Raw genomic sequence first — 25,073 nt, 5'->3', positions numbered from 1 at the left:
TTTGTGTGGTAGGTTGGACTTTCTGACCTCTGTGCAGGAAGGTTGTTGAACAGAAATTTGTCTCAATATTTATGAATGTGTGCACCAATACCTGCATGTTGTGAGTCGCACAAATACAAGTTGTTTCTAAGGCCCCGTTCACAGTAGGATTGAATCCAGATACGGTCAGACCTAGTTTCAAATCTGGCTATCACACACGTGTCCGTGCTTAATCCAGTTTAACCCAGCTTGTTTGTTGTCCTCCAGACCACTAGGTGGTGCCTCGTAATATACAGAGTCTGTTCAGGCCGTGGTGGGACGTTCTTTCGTTTTTTTTAGTTTATTTTTTGTAGCCCTGTGGAAAATAAACTCGGGGCAAAGCTGTTGTTGTTGTTGTTGTTGTTGTTGTAGTTCGACGGTTGTTTACATACGGCTTTTGTACGCAACCCGGACTCCGGCCCCTGTGAACCGGAAGTATGACATTTGCGTTCGGACCTGAGCCAGATGTAAGCAAATCCGGCTACCTGCGAGAGGTGGATCGAGATAAATCTGATATATCTGGCTTTGCATTATTCAGAAAAAAGTATCCGGACATATCCAGATACGACCTGAATCCCGCTCTAGCCGGATTGATTTCCCCAGTGTGAACTGGGTCTAAGAGTCTGTAGTAACATGTTCTCACTAATGAATCCTCCAAAAGCTCAGTACATTCTGTCTGTGGTGTGTATGAAACAAGTCCAGTATGGGCACCACCATGAACCTCACTGCTGTCTTTCTGTTTGATGATATGAGCAGTATTAAAACTGGGATCCAAGACCACTACAAACAATCTGCACAGCCAGTCAGAAAATATACAAAATATAAAATGTGACCAGCAGCCACTTCTCAGAGAGTATCCGGTTTATCTGCAGCTTTGTACCGCTGGTGTGCAGAAGCAGGATGAAAAACTGGTGCGTAGAGAAATCTGTTACCAGAATCATCTGTATTTCTAAAACATTCATGTTAAAAGGAGTTCTGATAAAACAGTCAGTCAATCTTCACTGAGCACAGACGCACTTGAGTCAAGTTTCTTCTTCTGTGTTTGACTTTGGTCGCTCGCGTTTTAGAATCTCCAGGAAGGAGAGCGAAGAGGTGGCGGCCATCTTATCCTCTGAAAGTGGGGCGATGTTTGAACAGCCGGTGATTGATGAGGAAGATTCTCCCATCTTTTACCGGCTGGTATTCTTAGACTGACCTCACACACACACACAGGCTGCTCTGTCTTTGGATGATTTTCTGAAGGAGGTCGGTGTGTCTTTTTTTTTGCGTTTGATGCTTTATTTGTCTGCGGTAACTTTGAGCAAAGTTAACCCAAGTTGAAGTGAAAGTGATGTTTCACTTTGCTGCAGGAGTTTTTCTCTGGTTTTCATCTTCGTCTCTCTTTGTTCACCTTCAGCAGCTCCTCATAACGACTCGCTGCCGCTCCTCAGACGGGAGATATTTAGGGAGAAAACCCGGCGAGCATCATGATTGACAGCACAAAGTCAGAACAGACAGTTTTTTAAAGGACAACAGGGAACTTGTGTCCTCAGGTGACACAGCTCTGCAGAATGTTAAAGACTTCTTTGTGTCTTTGCGTCTTTAGTCAGACTGATATCAGCCACTTAGACCAGGTCCTCTCAGACCCACTCCGACCAGGTCCACTCAAGAGGCAGAGGTGGTGATGCTGAAGGTCCGAGTCAGGATCTTTTTCTGCATTGAGTACTGTGTGAGAAAACGGACCACATCGGTCTGCTGCCTCAGTCACAAGGAGGTTAGTGAGGACATGGTGACATCACTAGGGGACCCCCATATGGATGACCTCCATGTTACTCCTGATCGGTCTGCTGGCACAGATCTGGGTGGCTTTGCAACAAATGACCCAGCTGTGGGCCTGAAGGGAAGCAGATTTGGAGGCAGTCTGACATTTCTGAGGTGGCTCCTGAGAGATTTCTGTGGCAGTGGATGAGACTTGGGTCCACAAAAACCCGTTCCTCTTCTTCAATCTTGGGCCCTCTGTTATTCATAAATTATGATTAGCTGATGACACACTGTTCTACCTCTTCAGTGAATTCAACTCCTCCCACTCCAGCTTGATTTACTAAGACAAATTAAATCCTCACACAGCGTCCTCAGACTTTCCAGACGTTCTTCTTCAGGTAATAAATCTGCTCTCAGCAAACCTGACAGTTTCCACCTTACAACCGTCAAAGTCCTTTTCCTCTCCATCATCAACGCACATTCCTGAGGTTGATCCTGATAGATTTTTTGCAGCTGTGGATGCGTCCAGTGTGGGACTGAAAGTCTCTTTACTAAAAAATAAAAAGACAGATTTATGTCCTCACAGCATGAGTAATACACATCCCTAGTCCAGTGTGTGTGTGTGTGTGTTATCTCTCAGCCACATGTGTGAGTGGGAGGCTGGTGTTTGTGAAGCCATTTAAATTCCCATATCAGGTGTTGTAGCTTATCACTCTGACAGCTGCTTCCTATACGTTGTTTATTTGTAGAAACTGTGAGTAGAGCTGAGCTGTTTGGTCACATGTCAGAAAAACTTAGAGCGTGTCATCACACTGAAAGTTGTGTGTGTGTGATGGATTTTTAAAATAATATTTCTTTTATTTTTTTTATTATTTTTTTTACAGATGTTTAACAAAATAAAAGCTCGTCCTCGTTGTTATTCCCGGTGTCACCTCTCCTCCATCACCTCTGCCTCCTGCACAAATTAAACGCAGATTGGCTGCTCCTCCGCCTCCCCGCGTGGAGGAGTAAATTAGATTTGGGAAATTGAATTTTGTGGGTCTGTAATATTTCTGTCCGATAAGTTGATGATTTGTGGGCAGTGTGGGGGGGGGGGGGGGTGCCGGGGGGCTGGAGGTGCATCAGGTCTTCAGCTTTAGCTGCACAGAAACTCATTTCGTTTACCCAGCTCAAAGTGATGAAGACTTCTCGTCACATGAACCAACGTGCAGCATCTTGGCAGCTCTTAACAGACAACTTCTTGACACAACCACAGGAGGGCGCACCGCTACGCCACCATACTGTATCAGTGTGGAGACACACTTGATGGATCAGGTTGTGTAAGCGAAGGCGTGTCACAAGGTGCGTTTGATTCATCATCCTGGCTCACACTTCCTGACAGAGAGGTGGGCGGACCGTCACCTCTCACCCCCGGAGTCTGCTGGGAGCAGATGGAGGAGGAGATGCTCCGTCACCTCCTCCTGCTGCTGCTGCTCAGACACTCAGACACAAGCTTTACTCGTCTGCCTCTCAGCAGGATTCTGTCAGATTAAAGTAAATATTTTATTCTAACTAAGGAAGATCTCATGACAGATGCCTGTGATCTCCATCCTCCCATTTTCTGCCACTTATCTGGGGCGCAGGGAAGCAGGGAAACCTACACCTTCCTCCAGAGCCACCTCCATTAGCTCATCCAGGAGGTTACCAGGCCAGCTGAGAGATGACGTCCCTCCTGGGTGTCCCTCGTAGCCTCCTCCCAGACGGACATTAGTAACACCTCGCCTGTCTCGCTCTACTCTGAGCCCCTCCCAGATGACCAAGCTCCTGACGCTGTCTCTAAGACCCCGTTCAGACTTGTGTAATCAATCTGGCTAGATCCACCTCTCAGAGGTCATACTGTACCTCCGGATTCACAGGGACAGTATCCGGGTCTCGTACAGAAGTCGCGTGTAAACATCTGTCGAACTAGAAAACTTTGCCTGGAGTTTATTTACGAAACGAAAGAAACCGTGCGACACGTGTGTGCACCCTGTCTTACCCTGGTCTGAGTTTTACCATGCAACACCTGGAGGACTGGAGGACTGCACCAGATTGAACACGTCAAATTTATCAAAATTTATCAAACTTGATGAACAAATAAGACTTTTAGCTTCACACACATTAACTGACACCCCCATGGGTCAGAGAGAGCTGTGTGAGAAAGACAGAACACACTGCTGTGTGTGTGTGTGTGTGAGGTGGATGCAGTGCAGGTAATAATTCAATTTGAAAATAGGTCTGAACATATCTGGCTTAAAAGTGATCCCACTCTAGCTGGGTTGACTTTTCGGCAAAGGAAGCTCATTTTGGTGTAGTTGCAGTCTTATTCTTCGGGTCACTTCCCACAGCTCAGGGCTGTTGGTGAAGGTAGGAGCGTAGATCCAGCAGTAAATTCAGAGGTCCCATTCATATTGAGTTACACCTGGCTGCAAACCACTACAGTGAAAGCTGAAGGACTTCATGAAGCCAACAGGACCACATCATGTGTGAACACACCAGGAACGTCTGGTTTTTCCAGGGGTTGAACTGCAGTTTGTGACATTTCTGCACGGACCTCCTTCCTCAGCTCAGGAGATTCCTGCTTGGTTACTTCATAACTCACCTCTGTTGACGTGTTGAATGACGCTTCTGTCGTCCAGAGGAAGCTAATGTCTGCTAATGTAATGAAGCTAACGTATTTAGCGCTTGTTTTCACTGTTGTTTGTTTAGAGAAAGGCAACAACAAACAGTTGTTTAGAGAGTTGAAACACAAACAAACGTTTGCAAACATCTCACGGCGTTTTGGTTGTTTTCTTGGTTGCCATGGTGATGAGTCATATCAGACAGTTTGTAGAGAAGATTGAAGCAAGGCGTCTGGACTTGTAGAGTTTTCTAGAAGACGTTTCGCTGCTCATCCAAGCAGCTTCATCAGTTCTAACTGTTTGGTGGGGAAACATGGTTTATATGTGGTTACAGACCTATGTGGGTGGGTCTGGGTAAAACTTAAAAACTTACAAACAATAGCACTAAATGTTTCCATACTTACCTGTGATGATCTGGCTGACTGGGCCAGGTGTGTCTAACGACTGGCTAACGACTATGAAACTGCCGGAGGGGGACTGGTTGACAGCCCTTTGTTCTTACTGTGAGTATGTGCAAACTTCCTGGGAATGGATGGAATCACTGCATTGTATGTGGTAGAAAGATGATGTCTGAGGCCACCACCTCTGTTAAGGGAAGGTTTTTCCAGCTTAACATAGATGGCTTCCTTGACTCCTCTTTCATACCACCTTTCCTCCCTGTCTAAAATGTGAACATTGTTGTCCTCAAAGGAGTGTCCTTTGTCTTTGAGGTGGAGGTGAACAGCTGAGTCTTGTCCTGAAGAGGTGGCTCTCCTGTGCTGAGCCATTCTTCTGTGGAGTGGTTGTTTAGTTTCTCCAATGTACAGATCAGAGCATTCCTCACTGCACTGGACTGCATATATCACATTACTGTGTTTCTCCCTGGGAATCTTATCCTTCGGGTGAACCAGTCTCTGTCTCAGTGTTGTCATAGGTTTGAAATGGACCGGGATGTCATGGTTGTTGAAGATCCTGTGGAGTTTCTCTGATACTCCTGACACATATGGAATGGAGATGTTCTTTCTCCGCCTGGTGTTGTCCTTCTTCTTGTTGTTGGGGGGTCTTGTTTTTGTGGCTTTGATGAGTGCCCACTTCGGGTAGCCACATGTTTGCAGGGCCTTCCTGATGTGGTGTTGCTCCTTCTTCTTCCCCTCTGAGCTGGTGGGTACAGTTTGTGCTCTGTGCTCCAGGGTCCTGATGACTCCCAGTTTGTGTTCCAGTGGGTAGTGTGAATCAAACAACAGGTACTGGTCCGTGTGTGTGGGTTTCCTGTACACTTCCATATTGAGGCTCCTGTCCTCCTCAATATGTACTGTGCAGTCCAAGAAGGCCAGAACTGATGAAGCTGCTTGGATGAGCAGCGAAACGTCTTCTAGAAAACTCTACAAGTCCAGACGCCTTGCTTCAATCTTCTCTACGTATGATGACCTGGATGACTGAGAATCTTCATCAACATATCAGACAGTTCACCAACAACAACCTGAGATTCTTGAAGGTTCTCAGCCGTCAGAGTAGATGATGACACACTCTCATATATTGACTGTGGGATTGATAACAATAATTAAGGACCATTCAGACTCTCACACACACCTGCCCTCCTGCAGATGTTTCATATCTGATCCGATCCGTTTGGAAGCGGGACTCTCAGCTTGTTCTTTAAAAACAAGTCAAACAGCTTTGGACTTCGAGCATGCTCAGTATTAAGCAGCCTTTCCTGGTGAGGACATCCTGAGCTGTTGGTTGTGTTTCATCCTTTTCTTGCTGTGTGTTTGGCTCGAGCAGCTTCTGACTCCTCCTGATGGGATTCAGCTGTTTGATTCATCTGACTGGGGTTTGTTTATCTACTCATTTGTTGTTGTCTTAGCTATATATTTATATATCTGGCTGCTGTTGAGCAGAAGAGTTTGGGCCTTTGATTTCTCTCTGACAGCTCTCAGAGCTGCAGACGAACCAAACGCTGCGTTCAGGCTCCTGAAGGAGCTTTGTGCTGCTGGCCTGTGATGTCAGGCTGATGAAACCTCGGTGTAACAGGAACCCTCAAAGCTGTTTGTAGAGTACACAACAAACACCACCAGGACATGCAGCAAGTTCACCAGGGGGGATGGACTCGGCCTCCTTTTAACCCTCCGAACTCCAGAATCTTGACATGTGTTTAAAAAAACAGGATAAAGTCTGTTGGACTTTGAACGCATCATATGTGATAGTTAGATATAACTTTATGTACATAATATTCACAAAGTGTGTGCATCTAACAAGATTGTGTCTGCAGAAACGGTGATGCGTTCAGGGGCAGTCTGTGCTCTGTTAGTTACAGCTCGGTCTGCTTCTCTTTCTTCTTCACTGTCCTTCAGACATTGATTTTTTTTTCTCTGCTGAGTCGTCTGATGGATGAAGCTGCTCTGGACCTCTGTGTGTGTGTGTGTGTGTGTGTGTGCGCTTGGGCCTGCTTGAATCATATAATCTAGATTTATTTTCTCATAATCCTGACTCTTTCACCTCAACTTTAAAGTCATAGTTCAGATTTCAGACTGTGAAACATGAACAGACTGAACCACAGGGGCAGGTTTTCTGTTCAGTCTGTGGGAGGTTCCAGAATACAAACAGGATTGATTTATGCTTTGTTTAAATAATGCAAATTTAAACGTTGTTGCTGTACAGTATTTGAGCTAAAAACACAACACAAAAGATTAGGACGTCCAAAATCTTATTCACCTTCTCCTGTCTTCCTGTCTTGTTGTCTTCCTCTCTGTGTCCTCGGCTGGCACCGTCCTCCTCCCTCCCCGGTCTCCTGCGGCGGCAGAGCAAACAGCCTGCCGGCTCATTAGCCAGGAGGCGCTCTCCCACAGGCCAAGCATCATCCAGGAGTTTAATGAGACCGTAGGTCAGCAGGAGCTCACATGTTACCTCACACAGAGTGTGTGTCCTGAGTGTGTTCACACCATTGACAGTAAAAACTATGGACAGATCTTCCGTGACGTCACCCGTTTGTTTCTGAAGAGCCGTTCTGAGGCTTGGTGGGAGGCTCCGGGACGTGATGACCGCCGCCATGTTGGCAGCGTCACGTCCACCAAAACTCCAAATATGGACGAAGAGGGGGAGCATGAGCGGGGTTTAGGGGGGCGGGCGATCGTGGGAGCAGGAAACTCGCGCTGTGATACGGCAACCTTCTGTCGCTCAAGCGGCAACGCCCATAATTATGTGTAATAAGAGAACCTATCATCTGAGACCAGAGTGTTTTTTTTGTACCAGGCTGTAAACATGTTCATTTCTGCTGTGAAGTCGGCCATTTTAACATGGGAGTCTATGGGAAATGACTTGTTTTTGGAGCCAGCCCCCAGTGGTTGCGGCCGGACGTTCACCCAGAGTATGAATAAATATGAACAAACCCCTCTGTGATGTCACCAGAGGTTTTCTGCAGCAGGCTCCTCCTAAACTCCTGGTTCATCCCAATACAGGCAAAGAGAAGCCACTTAAAGCTGCCAGGCTGTGAACTTTAAGCCTTAATTTAATATAAAGAAGTTGCTGTGATTGACAAATTTGAAAAAACAAATCCAACATTTATCTTCACACACATTAGCTGACACCTCCACAGGTCAGAGAGAGCTGTGTGAGAAAGAGACAAAGGCAGAACACACTCCTGTGTGTGTGTGTGTGTGTGAGATGGATGCAGTGCGGCGCCTCTGGTAATAATAGCCATGATGGATTCTCACCTGGCCCGGTGAGCTGCGGCTCGGTTCAGGAAGATAAAGATGTGTAGGAGCCCCGGATCTCTCCTCCACCTCCTCCACCTCCTCCTCCTCCTGCTGCTACTCTACGTCCGGCACGAGCCCAGGGAGATATTAATGACACCTCCCCACACACCCCCACACATCCCATCACACCATCAGTCACCGGCTAACAATACCTTTATCAGGGCAGGAGCATCCATCTGCATCAACATGTGCAGGGAACCAGGGCAGAGGTGCGGATGTGGGTAATTAATAAAAGGAAACATGTTGAATGTTGGTCTCTGTGCAACAGTGTCACTTATATTTAATGATCCTGAAGTATATATTACAGCACAGGTTACCTAAACCTTCACGGACAGATCTGTTGCTGAGTTGTCAGTGTGAGACGGATTCAGCGCTGTGTGTGTGTGTTGTTGGTTAGTGGATGTCAGTGGTCAGGAATGCCACGTGTGGCGTCTTTTTTCAGTTTTTGTTTGTGTTTCTTCTTTTCTCCCCCCCCCCCCCCCCCCCTTGTTCTGCTGTTCTTCTTCGTCTCATCGCTAGTGTTTTTTTAAAATGGCCACCGGGGTGTGCCATAACATATCGTGCATGATATATATATACATTTTTGTGTCATCATATGGTGATATTTATTCTATGATGGGACACGATGACGTCAAAAACACATGATTGAATACAGCCCGGTTATGAGACACATGGGGAGGAGGTGCAGACAGGCTGTGAGCGGCAACCTGACAGTAAACAGAAGGCTCAGCCGAGCACGGCTGGAGCTAAGGCTAAAACAAAACATTGGTGATGTGATGGCTGACAGAGGCAGCCGGCTGGTTGTTATTTTATGTTGGAGAACAAAACAATGGAAGACCCTCTTTTAGGCATCCAACCAAAGATACTTTTAAAAACCCACTGAGGGAGCGGACATGTTGGTTAGCCTCAGTCCTCCTGAAGTGAGTAAACTGTGGAAATAAAACAGAAGAAGCCGCAGCAGGAGCTCAGCTGCTCTGCAGAGACTGTGTTCTGACTCATTTGTCGGGGCAGCAGTGAAAAGTCGGGGTCCATTTTTCTCGGTGCAGCCCGGAGCGCCGCAGCCTGAGATATATCCGGGCGGTCCTCAGGGAGCAGCGGGCCGGCCGCTCTCTGTCTCTGCTGTCCTGTTTTTAGCTGCTGTGATTTATTCAGCTTCTCTGCTGCTCAGGTGAGCGGCGACTGCAGCGGCAGGATGAATGAACGGCTGTCAGAGCCGCTCACTCACACACACACACACACACTCACACACACACACACTCACACACACACACACACACACACACTCATTAACACACACACACACACACACACACACTCACTCACACACACTCAGGTTTATTTCAGGCTGCAGGCGGAACCGTCAGGGCCGTCTGTTTGTATTTACTTTATGACGCCCACGCTGCTTTACATCCATTTAAAGACTAAAAGGGGATGAAGTGAGTTGAAGTTGAAGCTGCTGTCACCAGAATCATTTTTACATTAAGGCTGTCATCCACAGAAGGACACGGCACAACAAGACATAACAAGAAAAACTGTAGGTACAGGCTCAAGTAAACTCACTGAAAGCAAGCGAAGTGTCGGTTTAAATTGCTCAACTATAAGAAACTCATTGTAAAGTGAAGTGTTGAAAAAAAATCAGATTGTCTATTGGAGACATTTTTACGTAGGTTGTGAATAAATCGAAGCATTCCCACTGAAAGCAAATGAAGTGTCAGATGTTCAAAAGAACTGTAAGTTTCACAAAAACGTGAAAAGGAGTCATATCCTGCTGTTGTTGTGACAAACATCATTTCAGGTAGGCTTTTCAAAGGAAAAGAAGTGACACTGAGAGCAAGGGATGTGCAAGTTGTAGTGTTGAAAGAGCAAAAGAGAATTAAAACGACATGATAAATGAAGTCAGAGAGCTTTAGTGTCATCTCTGAAAGGAACTGAGATGCAAAACAAAAGACTTGTAAGAAGTAGAAGGAGCTCAAAATGAATGGGAAGTCTTTGAAAGGAGGTGAAGTGTAAGCTGGAGTGCAGCAGAGAATTTGAACTGGAAATGAAACTGAATGTGTGCAGCCTGAAAACAAATGAAGTGTGAACTGTAATACTGAGAAGTAGTAGAATTCACAGAGTAAACTGAAAGCAGCTGAAGCGCCAGTATGTGTAGAAAGAGCCAAAAGTTAAAAAGCACTAAGCACTGAAAGGCAATGAAGTGCAGAGGGAAGCAGTTTTTATGCAGTATAAGAAGTGAAAGCAGTTGAAGTGACATATTTGAGTTGTATAAACACTAAAATGAGTGTTCTGGAGGATGTGTAAATGCCTCATCATATACTTTCATGTATCTTAGGAAAACTCGTGCTTTACAGTGATAGGAGTGGAAGTGGCAGCTTTGCCTGGTGTTTTTCAGCCTTTGTGTTTAACCCGGTTGATTCCAGCTGCTAACAGCTGTCATCCAGCGGCCCTTCCACACTCGGCGCGCCGCCCTTTAATCCACGCCTGCGTGCTCTGCGACACCACAGAGGAAGTCGGGGAGAGGTCGTCGACGGTGAACGTTTCAGACAGAAGTCACTTTGTTTCACTTTTTCACCTCCCAGTCACATAAAAACACGCTTCTCATCTTCATTAATTCCGTCTGATTCCTCTGCTGCGCCTCGCCTCTGTTTTCCTCTTCCTTTCTCTCACACTTTCAACACATTCCTCCCGGCTCCCACTTCAGCGTTCATTTCGGTTGCCCTGCGGCAAGGATTCGCATAAAAGGATTAACTTATCGTCTACCAGTTTAGAGCTCCTAAACTCAGCCTGACGGCCCCCCTGAAAATTGAAAAGATGGATGCCAGAGAGGCGCCATTCACTACATGTTAAATTCATTTCCCCTGTTTGATGCAGCTGCTGCTCGGATGCAGCAGGACGCAGTAAAAATATAAAAAAGCTTTAATATGTCGACTGGAAATTATGAACCGAGACACTCGATTTTTCTAAGAAAATGTGGGAGACCAGATCAGAGATCAAAGCTGAGATAATATTTAGCACAGATGCACTTCCTGTGTGTTAACTGTATGGTGATGTAAATGAATTTTATTTTGAAAATCGACCAGATGTTCTAATGTCTGACTTCCTGCCTGCCTGACCAGGTTTGATGCGGCTCGGCCGCTAAAACAGACTCAACACGTATCGTTTGTGGAGTAGAGCGTAGAGTCACTTCGGAGATGCTTCGCCGGTCTCGTAGACACGACATGCGTTGACTAGAGTGGCAGTGATCAACAGCAGGTGGCGCTGTGCTGCCTGAATACGTTGAAAATAGGTTCCAGTGGCACTCAGGGGTCACAGGATCTTTGTGGTCTCCTTCTGCCCGCTTTAAGGCCAAAAATCCTCCACAGAGATGCTAACACCTGCTTTAATCCACTGATCTTAATTGGTCAAAGTTAGCTCGTGGTAGATGGTGAGTGGCAGACGGTTCATCCAATCAGCTGCCAGCTGCTGTGCAGGAGGATAACGTGAAGGTTTTAACTGTGTTTGTGTTGCTGAGACGTTTCACACGGTGTCTGTTCACACAAAAAACACCCGACTGCACGTGCAAACACAAACACACACAGACACACACAGCAGTGAAGCTGCAGCCCATCACCGACACCCACTCTGTTCCCAGCAGATGTCAGTGTTACATAACGACTCTCTGATGTAACACACACACACACAGCATGTGTTCACCGGCACAAACAGATGAGGCAACACAAAGTGTTTCTGGGACAAACAGCTGAAAGCAGGTCGCACAGCTGTTTGCTTGGAGGATCCTCATTAGCTGAACACAGTGTATTTATTTACACCGTGCATACGTTCATGTCATCATGAAACGAATGACGCTGAGTTTAATTTCTCTGTGTAAGAAACCTGCTGACAAACAGCGACCTTTGACCTTCACGTGGAGTCTCACACTGTGACTGTGACTCGTGGAAGAGCGCGGCCGTCTGATGAGGACGTGCCTTCCTGCAGGCGGGTGACGTGCAGACTGTCAGGCTGTCGGGTCGTCTGTTTAGGCTCCTGCTCACAGTGAGTGAAGTCCCAGACAGACGACACACCACCAACACAAGATGGCAGCACTCCGCTCCATCACGGGGACGTTCAGAAAATGTACGCATCTATCTATCTTTAATTAGTTACTTTTGCCTAAGAAGGAAGTAACGTCACAGTCTGCAGCCAAATCATGCAAAAAATTAAGGGAGGGGTGTGTTGGACATCTAGATCTACACTGTGCAGACTCTGGCTCCAAGATGGCGTCTTTTTCCAACATGGCAGCGCCTGTGAAAGACTTGATCTGTGCGCAAAGCAGTCGACGGGTCTGTTTAAATGGATAAAGTGACTGTATTAAAGCTACAGTGCAGAGCGCTCATCGCCCCCTTCTGGCTGTCAGAGTAATCACACAGACGACGCTCCTCTCTGATTGGTCACAGAATATTGTGTGTAACAGCAGGACAGGACGTTTGTGGCGGGTGGTTGATGCGCGTCGATCACACACAGCTGAGTCTGATGCAGACCTGCAGAGATGATATCACACACAGGCAGCTGCAGAGTCCTTCAGCATCTCATCTGTCTGCAGAACAGTTAGAGCAGATAACACAACACAGACACGCATGCACTGTTTACCCCCGAGGCCTCACACACACACATACTTGGAAACATCTCCAAACGTGTGAAAAATATTTATTTACAGGAAAAGTCTGCGTCACTGCCGCCACCACATATTTCTGGGTGTTTAAAAGATTCGATTTCACGTGGTTCCACTGGGGATTGAACCCAGGACCACTACACTATGGAACCTGTGTGGAATGTGCCTGTCAATCAAACGTGAATGATGGGAAGTGTCACGCACTCCTCGGTCAGCTGACCCGCTCCTTTCTGCCTGAACTATTGTCGTTATCATGCTCTGTTTTCTGTGTGCAGCTCCCTCTGCTCTGTTTGAACAGCTTTCAAACGGCTCATCCATCAGGTCCATATGGGGCCCTGGAGGCAGGAAGAGAGAGAGAGAGAGAGAGTGTGTGTGTGTGTGTGTGTGAGGGGCACAGAAGGCAGAGCAGCATGTTTTTCTGTCTCACTGTGGAGCCCAAATGGAGCACAGAGAAACTCCAACCATCTATTTAATATATTTAATCAGGATGAGAGGAGGTCAACGACTGTACACACGCCCTGTGTGTGTGTGTGTGTGTGTGTGTGTGTGTGTGTGTGTGTGTGTGTGTGTGTGTGTGACAGTCACACTGATTCACTGACTGCCACACTTCAGGTTATTTTAGTCTCAGTTGCTAAAAAACGTTGCCGATATTGTCACACTGTTAAAGCATCAGCTTTGTGTGGCTCAGGTGTGTGTCTGTGTTTGTTATGCTGTTGTTCAGACTCACTGTGTGCAGTGTGGTTCACACTGTCAGATTAGTAAAGTGTAGTATCATGTTGATGAAGATTCTCAGTCATCCAGGTCATCATACGTAGAGAAGATTGAAGCAAGGCATCTGGACTTGTAGAGTTTTCTAGAAGACGTTTCGCTGCTCATCCAAGCAGCTTCATCAGTTCTAACTGTTTGGTGGGAAACATGGTTTATATGTATGGTTTATATGTAAACATATAAACCATGTTTCCCACCAAACAGTTAGAACTGATGAAGCTGCTTGGATGAGCAGCGAAACGTCTTCTAGAAAACTCTACAAGTCCAGACGCCTTGCTTCAATCTTCTCTACGAAAGTGTAGTATCAAGCAGCACCAAGCAGCATCAGCCAGGGTTGGAAACTGCAGTTCACCAAGTGTCCACTAGAGGCCGGCTCCACAAGGAAAGACTTGCTGCTTGTAGGCGTCCATGATAAAAGTCTGCAGCTGAGACGTTTACTAAAACATAAAAACCTGTGTGGCTCCACCTCTGCCTCTCTGCGCCTGTGTACCTGCACAGTTCAGCGTGGCTTCAGTTGCAGCAGCAGTGTGTCAGTTGTGTTTGGCTGCTGGTGATAAGCTGCTGCTCTTTCATGTCTCAGTGTGTGGTGACAGCAAACGTTAGTGCGGTTAAACAGGAAGCAACTACCAGGAGCTCAGTGTGTGTGTGTGTCTGTGTGTACTCTCAGTGTGTGTGCATTGTACACTTTGTTCCTAAAAGCCTCTGAATGTTTGATGAGTTCAGGTTCCTCCAGAGTTAGATGAAAAGATTTAATGTTATTCATGTCTGTTGAGTAAATATGACTAGCTTAGCTTAGCTTACCTTAGCTTGACATAGCTTAGCTTAACACACAGACTAGCTACATGCTCTATCCCTGGGAACATATCGGGCGTGTTCAGTAACGCAGCTATCATCTGAGTCCTTCGGCTGGAGACAGACAGGCGTGTTTGTTACATTCTGAAGGTCGAGGGTTCAATCCCCGGTGGAACCAAGATTTTAGGACACCTTCTTATGTGCTTGTTGTTATGTCACTGAGGGCAGGGATTTTAAACTGCATTTCCCTCCATGGCCTCTAGAGGCTCAGCCAGTCTCCACAGACCTCCATGTTAAAATATCCAACTTTACAGCAGGCTTAGACTTCGTTCTAAACAGGGACAGTAGTTAGTTAAAAGGAGTCAATCCTCCTAGGAGTCTATATGAGGATTGACTCACCTTTGGAGCCAGCCCCTAGTGGCCACTGGAGGAAGCACGATTTGGCTTCATTTCTGGGCCCTGGAGGTTGCCTGTTGCTCCCAAACAGCTCCTCAGAGACCTGTGGGTGACGTCACAGACTCTTCATCCACAGTCTGTGGGTTTTAGTCGTCACACAGATGAAGGAATCACTCAGCAGCAGCAGCAGCAGCTTCTAATTCAGATGATTTGAGTGAGTTTGGCGAATGTTTCATGAAGAGTGTACCTTGAGGCCTCGGGGACACACACAGTGTGTTTTTAATGAAATATAATAATGAGTGTAAAAATAACTGTTTGCGTTAACGCTCCACGAGGCCCCTTAAAGCCTCAGATTTCATGTGAGAGCTGCAGGTAAACTGAAGCGGAGGCTGCTTCAGCTCTCTGCTGGCTGACAGCTTCTTTCTAAATACACATCTGACAGGAGAAAAAAAACCGAGAGTTCAGGCCTCCAGGCTGCAGCAGGTACAACCTGTGCTGTCACACGCCGCCGTCAGCTTGTCTGAAACCTGTTTCAAAGCTGTGAAGATGTAAAACATGGCAGCCCGACACACCAAAGACCAGCTCAGCAGAGACTGCTGCTCCCGCGTCTTATAATTGTTCAGAGCGAGCGGCTCCTCGTACCAATTATAGCGCATTAGCAGCAGACGCCAAAGTCATTTCACCGCCGCTCATCAGGGAGCTCACAACAAAAAAAGAAAAAGAAAAGAGTCTTCCTCTCGCTGCCTTCAGTCGCCCGCAGCGCCAAGTGAAGTGAGGGTTTAAGATGGTGCTGATAAAATGAGATTTAAGGATTAGACAGAGAGATGTGAGTGAACTTTCAGTGACTTGTTTAAAAATGACAAGAGGAAGTGAAATCGTCCTCTGAAATGAGACGCAGGGAAGATGATTCAAATAAGTGAGAGCATCCACAGACAGATTAAAACACAACCACAGCGTGTCGGAGTGAATTAATGACTCATGCATGCAGCATCACGTCCGGCTTGTCTGCCGTCAGAGCAGGAACACAGGTTCGACACTATGACCACATTTAAATTACAAATTTTTTTAAAATGAAAAAATCTCTAAAAAAAATTAGGTGTTTGCACCAACAAGATTCTGTAAAAAAACAAAAAATTCTGCACTCCGCCGCACAACCAGGAAGCCAAGATGGACTCACATGTGACCAGCAGTCACATGACAAAAATTCAGAGAGTGAAGCAGATTTTTCACAGCTGATGGGCAGAGTAGAGTGAAAAAGCTGCTGAAAATGTGCATACTGATTTTAATATATTTACATTTTTGTCATTTTTTATAAATTAAGGTTTGTTTTTTCGGGCGTATGTTATAAAATGTGTGTAAACTCTCCTGGTCTGGGAGCTGGGTGTGTCCTCACGTCTCTATCGGCTTCAATAATCACAGATTCATGCAGGGCTCGCTCTTCCTGCTGAGTTTAGATGTTGAGTGAGTGTTTCTCTGCTCCATCCATCAGAGCCCGGAGGATCCTCTCTCTCTCTCTCTCTCTCCCTCTGTCACCTGCTCCTCCCTCCTCTTCCTGTCTCCTTCGAGCTGGAAGTCGCCTGCTCGTCCCTCCTGTGTTTCCTCCTCATGTTGCTGCTTTCCGCTCGGCTCTACAGATGAATTATGGAGGCTAGAAAACATACGTACACTTACTGTTTTACAAATGAAAAAGAATTATTCCCTTTCTCATTATTCCCCCTCACACCCACAGCAGGAGACCAGACAACAAGCCGTGAAAGCGCAGAGAGGCACAAAACAAGTCGAAATAATGATTTCAAATAAGCCTGACACCGCTCTGCTTATCCGGTCTTTGTCCTCCACCTGCAACATGAACACTTTATTTACCACCACGTTCTTTCAGCCTTTTATTTTCTGACATTTGCCTCCTCCTGCTTTCACAGACCCTGGTTGAACACTGTGCAGCATGAGTCTTCTCTGCAGACAGTCTCTGAATATTTCAGCAGTGAGCGGCAGGTTTTAGGTCAGTGTGTCAGTGTGTCAGTGTGTGACAGTAAGAGGAGGAGGAGGAGGATGGAGGAAGGTGGAGGACGAGATGAACACCATGAACAGAGGAGCTTAAGTAGTCAGAGAGAAACTCGTTTTAAGCTCATGAGATCTGATGAGGAGTTTGGCTTGAAGATTTGATAAAACTTTATTCATCTTGTTGGTGCAAACAACAATAATGTAAATAATAGAAAACATGTCTCCTGCTGGATTCACAGCTGTTTTGTCGTCTTTTATTTACCGTTAATGATCATAGAAGTGCTGCTGCAGTGATCTCTGAACCATGTTCGGAGCACTCCGGATGGACCGATGTGGGGACGCACATTTTTTTAATCAATCAATATCAATGTAACCACGAAATAAATTGTAATCATTACTGCTGCTAAACGTAACGGTTCATTTTTACTCCTACATAGGAGACACAAACAAAAGTATATTTTTGGTTGAAACAGGACAAACATACAACATATAAATACATATAATGTGCGTCCTCGGTCTTCCCCCGGTCCAGGGTCTTGTCCTGATGGGACACCTCAGCTGTTTCCTCTCAGTGTGGAGGAGCAGCAGCTCTACTCCGAGCTCCTCTCAGGTGACATGGAGACTTGTGATGTTAGATTGTGTCTCCATTCTTAAGTAGTAGCTGCATGTTCTGCCCTTATTTCAGGTTGACAGTACAAACCAGGCTGCCCTGTGTGGACACTTTATCTCTCTTTATTCTTCCTCCTCTGACCCTGCGGCTTCTTCCGTTAGCTCAGTGTTAGCGTAGCCTGGTCCAGCTGTTTCTTCAGGTTATCGGAGCTCTCTCTTTCTTTCTCGTTGTACAGAGTTCAGCCAGTGTCACACAGAGGCCCTGTGTCTCGGTGTGGGATTACTCTTATTATCATTGGCGTTTCCTTCTGTCTGTCAGTCAAAGTTATATCAACGATATCTCATGTTTCTTTTGAAGAAATGTTATTTTATCACCCAGCCCTGCACCCAGACTCCCGCCTGTCTTTCAGACAACAGAAGGAGCTGCAGTCTGTTTTGTGAGTTTTAGTTTGACAGAAATCACACTAACTAAAAAATCTTTGAAGGTTTGCAGAGATGTTTGCTGCTCCTCAGGTTGCTGACAGTTTCCTGCCTCCTTCAGAGCTGAAGCAGCGTCTCCTCCTGCAGAGTTGAAAAGGGCAGAGCTTATGAATATTCTGCTGTGGCCTAGATTCCATGATAAAGCCTCATATATATATGAGTGTGTGAGGATTAATATTTGGAGGCAGTCAGAGGTCTCTGCAGATAAACGACGCCGGCCGCCGGACCTGGAGGCAGCACGCTTTGCTGAGGAGGCCTTTTCCAGACGCTTTAAATCACAGCGTGTTCCAGGTCAGGGTTTGATGATCAATGTTAAACCTGCTGCGTGGCTGCGTGCACGCTGCTCAGCTTCCCCTGAGCGTGCTCTGATCTGAGAGGAAGGACGTGAAGTTTAGGCGTGACTGTTATCTGACGGCAGATTCAGTGAGGTGAGCGTCAGCTCCTCAGAAATCTGATGTAATCTGACCATCGGAACACTTCCCCTCCTCAAACTTGTCAGGTTCTGGTGATGGCCTTTAGCTGCCAGTAAGTCTGAAACTTTAAGATGAGTAAGAAGTGGTGGATTTATCTGACTGCATAAATGTTCCCAGTGGACTTTATCATCTTTAATTCGTCAGCTCTTAGACACCACACATGTGAGTGGTAGCCATGGGAACCATTCAGTAGCCATTTGTAGTCGTCACTGTCTGATTGATCGATCAGAAGTCATAACGACAGTGAAACAGTGAGGCTGTGAAGGCGTCCTTCATCAATAGATCTATTAAAAAGTGATGAAGATGAAGGTCCCTTTGTCTAAACTAGCTAAGCTAATGTAGCTCATGGAACATTTTTGGGCTTTATAGGATCCCATATATTCTGGACCGGCTCAGGAGCGCCCCCTATGGAACCAGGAGCTTCACTCCCTTCTCTCTTACGTGGAGACTTGTCTTCTGAGTGAAGAACTGATTTTAAATAAACAACCTGAGCACTTCCTGTGTTGATGTGTGAAAAGGTCAGTTCAATCCATCAAGGTCGTTTTTTCTCCTTCACTTTCTAAAACGCTGTGCAGGTTGTTCTGCAGTTTATTTCTGAACGGGTCCCCCGACAGTCTGAGGACAAGCGGCTGTCAGTTACTGTGTTTTTTTCTCCTCATCGTGGGTCTCTGTGTCCTTCAGGAGGCAGCTGGACGTAAAGCGACAGTTTAAAGCTGAAGGAGCTGCAGCTTCTCAGCAGCAATGAAAATCCATTAAATGTGAAAGAAATCCTCCTCTGCTGCCGTAAATCCCTCAGACAGTTGAGCAGATTAAATTAGAGCTGCAGGAATGATTGGTTTTCATGTCTTCACCTCTGGACTGTTTGAAGACAGAGGCCGGCTCACTCTCAGTCATCACATCTGCTCCTCCTGGTCGGTGTTTGGTCTTTAAACTTAAAACTGTGACGTCCCTTGGTGACCTCAGAGGGTGTGTGTGTGTGTGTGTGTGTGTGTGATGGAGCCGATGAGGTGACCTGCCTCATCCCTGTTTTTAATGTATAATTCAGAAAAATCTGTGTTTTTAAGTTGCTGCTGAGACGTCTGTCCTCCTGCTGTGAAACACCGCCTCACTCTGAGGAGTGTTTGTGTCAGCAGAGGCGTCCCGCTGTTACAAAAAGCTTCTAAATCCAAGAAAGAAAGAGAAACAACCTGCAGGGCTGAGAGCCTCAAACACACACAGGAACGTGGTCTCAGAGCTCCTGACAGGTTCCATAGTGTAGCGGTGATCACGTCTGCTTTACATGCAGAAGGTCGTGTTTTTAAACTGCAGTTCCCTGAGTGTCCACTAGAGGCTGTAGCGATTCCTGCTAGTGATGTCATACCTCTGGGGACACAGGGACAGTGTCCGGGTCGTGTACAAAAGCTGTATGTAAACAACCCTCGAATTAGAACAGCTTTGCCCCGAGTTTATTTCCACAGGGCTACAAAGGAATAAACTAGGGGTGTCCCGATCAGGTTTTTTTGCCCTCGAGTCCGAGTCTGAGTCATTTGATTTTGAGTATCTGCTGATACCGAGTCCCGATCCGATACTTTCAGGACTCTATAAAGGCACTCATTGCAGCAAAACGTGTGTACGTGTGTGCACTGAGAGATTTCACGCACGCATCGAGGTCTCGAACCCAGGACCTGTCGCGCCAAAAGCAGCTGTCATACCCCTACACTACAGGACACAGAGCCACCCTGCACAGAAGGCGTTAACTTTGACAGCCCTGATAAATATATATCCGAGTCCTGATCGGGAGGTAATGTCTGATTCCGATCGAGTCTGAAATCACGTAATCGGGCCCGATTTCTGATCACGTGATCGGATCGGGACATCCCTAGAATAAACTGAAAAAACAAAAGAATGAGCGACACAGGACAAAGAAACGCACAATGCATGCACACACGGTCCCACTGTGGCCTGAACGGACTCTGTATATTACGAGGTGCCACCTAGTGGTTTGGAGGACAATAAACAAGCCGTGTTAATCTGGATTGAGTGTGTGTGATAGCCAGAAAATTTAGGTCTGAACGTATCCAACTTAAAGACTATCCAGATACAATCCTACTCTAGCTGGACTGACTTTCTCCAGTGTGAACGGGGCCTTAATGTGGAGGAACTTTATGATCACACACACTCACACACACACAGTAAATTTGTCTCTTTTTTTTTTCTTCAAAAGCTTGAGTTTGTGGAACTTTATTTTGAAAACCGCATGGGTTCTCTGCTGTTCTTGTTTCTGACTTCCTGCCTGCTGGATCCACCTGTCACTCAAAGTGTGTCCACTCTGAGTGACAGGTGGATGCACCTCAGGCCACCTCAGCTTCACAGTCTGAGATTTAACATGTGGGTCTATGAGGACTGACTCACTGTTGGAGCCAGCCATCTAGTGGAGACTGGAGGAAGTGCAGTTTCTGGTTGCTCCACATTAGCCTCATTTCTCAGCAAGAGGTTCCTGCTCGTTTCCCGCGTTAATAATCGATAAAAAGATGAACCGGAGTTCATGTGTTGTGTTCTGTTTTCCAGGTGTGCCAGCTGTGGTGAAGAAGACTCACTCATGTAAGTTCACCTTTTATCTCCTCTGTTTTGTTTGTTGGGACTCACGTCCCACAATCCTTTGCTCTCTGGCGGTTTATCTGAACATGCAGACACGGTGTTTGAAGGCGGATGCTGTCATTCTAAGCTCCGTCCGCCTCAGGTGTGCTGGAGCCTGACCTGGAGCTGGTGGAGGTTTCCCTCCACCCTCAGCTGTTGTTGTTGTCACACAGTGGAACAGTGAGTGTGAGCAGCGGAGATGAAAGCATGTGTGACGGGGGAACCGCTGCCAGAGTGCGGCGCCTCTCATTAGAGCCGATCAGGCCGGAGAATGAATGTGAGATCCTCCCGCGGTCGCCTCTGCGTGGGCTGATGGGAGGGAGGAGCGCCGATCCTCGGGGCGCTGCGGAGGCGTTCTTCGAACAGCTCACTGTGAGTCTATTGACTGGGTCTGATGAGGGGAGGCGCTCCGGCCCAACAGCCTTTCCGAGCGTAAATCATCTCCCTGTTCTGCCAATTTGGAGGAAGAATGGAGCTCCGGCTGCTCCTCGGCCTCCTCTCTCTGCTGGCAGGAGTCGCTCCCGCCTGCGGCGCTCCGATCTTTACTCTGTTTTCAGGGAGCTTAATCACGGCTCTGCTGGGATTTAAAGCAGGCTGGATGGTGCTGAATGATGTCTTATTTAGTGCGACTTCATGAAGGAAGCTCTGCACACATTCACTGAAACAACACGAGTTCTCTTCATCCACCTTTAGACACTGCTACTGTGGAGGGGTCTGGAGTCAGCATCCTGGGCATGCTCAGTAGGATGTTTGAGCTGCAGGTCTGCTCCACAGTGACCATTGAGATGCTCGGGTGAATTCAAGTCGGCCATTTTCAAGCTCTTACAGCGTGTGGCTTCCTGTTCTCACTGTGTCTGCATGAAGCGCCCGAGCGTCTGAAGGCGTCATGGCGACGTCGGTACATCAAATTCAGATTGATGCTGATGAATCTTTGAACATTTTTACTTGATAACACAGTAGCACACATGCTAACGTTTGGTTACAGCCAGTATTGCACTTCATTAAGACAGCAGAGACGTAAGAGAGACAACAGACACAAGCCGACACGGACCTGTTTCCTTACTGACATGCTGTTGCTAATTGCTAAAAGCTAATTGAGTCAGCCGGTCTGTAAGAGCGAGTCAAACCCAGACCGCCTCCACATCACGCCCCTATACACAGCGGGCACTACAAATGCTAGCATTGTGGCTAACAGGAGGGTCCCCTGCTCTCCCGCCGATAGATGAAGCGTGAAAGAGGAAAATCTTTTCCTGGTTGTTGACTGTTGTCACTGTTAGCTTGAGCATCACTGTCAAAGCTGTCACTGCCTGTTAGCTAATGCTAACTACTGTCACGGTTAGCAGTAAATGGACACCTTGGATTCAGTGTGTAGAAGAGCATCTCCGCCATTTTTTTTGACAAACAGCACATTTAAGCTGCACTTCATTCATCTTTATGTACTTGTTTACAGTCATGTGACCTGTGTGCACATATTGATCGTGTGCAGCTGATCGCTGGCTGACAGGGTTCTGCTGAGGCTGCGTCTTCCTCTGCGTTCGTTCTTCCTTCCTCTTCACGTCGCTCCTCTCCTGTTGTGTGTTGTTCAATAGTGTGTCTGTGATCATTGTGCGGTCATTTTCTGCCTCGCATGTGTCATTATTTTGTGTCTTTGTGTTTGTTTTCTTACCTCTGCTTTCGTTGTGTTTGTGTCTTTTTGCAGCTGTTTTGTGCGTCTGTGTGTTCAGGTGTGGTTTTTTTTTGGTCATTTTTGGTTCATTATTTTGTGTTTTAGTGATCATTTTGTGTTTTTTGTGTCATTGTTGGGAATGGGAATGAATGTGTTGGCTGACAGAGCTGTCAGTCATTGGGGAAGGGTGAGCGGGGGCGGGGTCAGACTGGTGATGTCACAGTCACATGGATCCTCATGCGGTGCAGAGCAGGCAGAGGATGACAGAGCTGAGAGAGAGCTGCTGCTGATCGCACACAGACACACACACTGTGTTACTGCCGGCTCCACCAGGACGGATTATAGCCATGTATTTTGTCATTTCTGCCATGAAAGGTGAGTCTGAACTGTGAGTGTGAGTGTGTGTGTGGGTGAAAGTGTGTGTGTGTGTGTGTGTGTGGGTTTTCATCTCTGCGCTGCACATGACTTTAGCCAAAGATATGTGTGTCTGTGTGTGTGTGTGTGCAGATGCTCCCCTCAATGAGTTTCTGTCACATTTCTTTCTCTCCCACAGACTCACACAGTGTGTGTGTCTGATTGTTGAGCGTGCAGCTCTGTGGGTTCACTGCACACCTGTGCTATTTTTGTGTCTCATATATTTTGTTTGTTTGTTGTTTGTGTGTCTGTGGTGTCATTTTGCATCGTTCTGGAGGGTTGTGGTGCTTCTTGTGTGGTTTGATTTTTGTGTTATTTGCATCTTTTAGAGTTTATTTAGATTCTTGTCGCAGGTTTTTGGCTCTTTGATGTCTGTTGTGTAATTTCGTGTCCTGTGGAGTCACTTCACTGTCATGTTGTGTGTCGTTTCATATCACATGTTGTTTAGGGCCATTTGTGTATTTTGTACCTTTAGTGTCTTGTTGGGGTCATTTTGTGTAATTTAGAGTCCTTTTGTGTCTCTGTGATGCTTTGTGTCTTTCTGCTGTTGTTGTTGTTTTTCTGTGGTTGTGTGTTTTTTGGACACTTCCTCAGCTCGTCCACACAACATGCCTCAGTGTCATGTTGTGTGTGTTTTGTGGAACCTTTTGTGTCATTGTGCATCTTTTGTGGAGAATTTGGTGTCATTTGTTGTAAGTTTCAGTATTTGTGTGTTTTTTTTTGTTTCTTTGTGGACGTTTTGTCGCCTCTTGGTGCTTTTTGTGTCTGCAGGGACTTTTTTGTCTCTTGGTTGTGTGTTTGTGGTGTCGTTGACTGTGCCTCTTCAGTAAAATTCGACTTGCACGGTTTTTGCTCTTATAGTTTGTTGGAGGTAGTTTTGTGTGTCCTTGTGACTCCTTTGTGGTGACAGATGCGATATAAAAGAAGGATATTTTGTTGTTGATGCCGTGTGTCAGCTGCTGTCGCACTAACAGCGGCGCCCCGGCTGACTGTGTCTTTGTGTGAGCCGCATGTCGCTGTGATTCTTCTGACATGGAGCCAAACTGTGTCATGTGACATCACAGACTTTCTCTGGTTCGAACGTTTATGTGAGGAGATCTGAGAGTTTCTGCTCCAGGAAGAAACTCCTGAAACTGTCCAACCTCTGTGTGTGTCTGTGTGTGCATGTGTGCATGTGTGTGTGCGCGTCTGGCCCACATTCACAGTCTATGAGAAAACACTGCAGGAGGCGTTCAGGCAGCCTGTTATGTCACAGGATTACAACAGCCAGGAGATTATTTAACTGCTGGGTGGAGGGAGGGGGGGCGCTGACATCACCACAGCCTCAGACACATGAAGAAATGTGTCAGGATTTCTTTTAATGGGAAAATCAGTGACATGACCGCTCCACCTAACCACTAACCACAACCACAACTTCAAACCTCTTCCCATGAGCCTGGCGACTGAAGCTACAACCTCCAGCCGTCCAGGTATTATCCACTACCCTGTATTCAAAAATGTAAACTGGAGACTTTCAGGAATTATCCACCACCCAGTTTAGTTGTATAGAGTAATTATCTTTAGGAATTATTTAGTGCTTTTTATTGTCAAATACACTTTGTAACAGTGAGCACAAGCTGAAGAATTTCAGGAATTATCCACTACCTTTCTGTCTAATGCAAAACAAGCTACTCTTGACCAGGAATTATCCACTGCCCACCTAAAAAATTTCAGGAAATACCCACATACCATTTAGGCATTTTTAACCAAGAATTATCCACTCCTTGCACTTATCCAGGAAATATCCTTGACCACGTGCTAACAGGCTGAAGGCATGGAGTGCACATTTCCTAAAAATATCCCCCATCCATAAATTACAACCTGCAGTTATCCAGGAATTATCCACTGCCGTGCACCAGTGGGAACAGACTGCGGAGTCTTTCAGGAATTATCCTGTGTTTTATGTAAAGGAGCCTCTGATGATCCCCAACAGTCATCCAGGATTTATCTTCTGCCACACAAGCTCAAGTTGTGTTTATCCAAGAATTATCCACAGCCCTGTCAAAACAAGCTGCACTTATCCAGGCATTATCTGTGGCCTTG

At 46.4% G+C, this 25,073-nt stretch overlaps 1 protein-coding gene across 2 annotated transcripts in view; it reads left to right on the top strand.

Annotated features, from left to right (window-relative positions):
* LOC114433116 (nuclear receptor ROR-alpha A-like) overlaps positions 1-25,073 on the top strand; it is a 60,731-nt gene that overhangs the window by 9,759 nt on the left and 25,899 nt on the right. Inside the window, exon 2 of one of the 2 annotated variants that reach the window (XM_028401460.1) lies at positions 20,843-20,875. In XM_028401460.1, coding sequence (XP_028257261.1) covers positions 20,843-20,875 — 33 coding nt within the window. Of the gene's footprint in view, positions 1-20,842; positions 20,876-22,819; positions 22,953-25,073 lie in introns of those variants that run through there. The other variant, XM_028401461.1, reaches the window with a different exon arrangement.

The sequence above is a fragment of the Parambassis ranga genome, chromosome 3 (assembly GCF_900634625.1).
Source record: "Parambassis ranga chromosome 3, fParRan2.1, whole genome shotgun sequence".
Taxonomy (NCBI): domain Eukaryota; kingdom Metazoa; phylum Chordata; class Actinopteri; family Ambassidae; genus Parambassis; species Parambassis ranga.
This window is presented reverse-complemented; position numbering and strand designations above follow the sequence as displayed.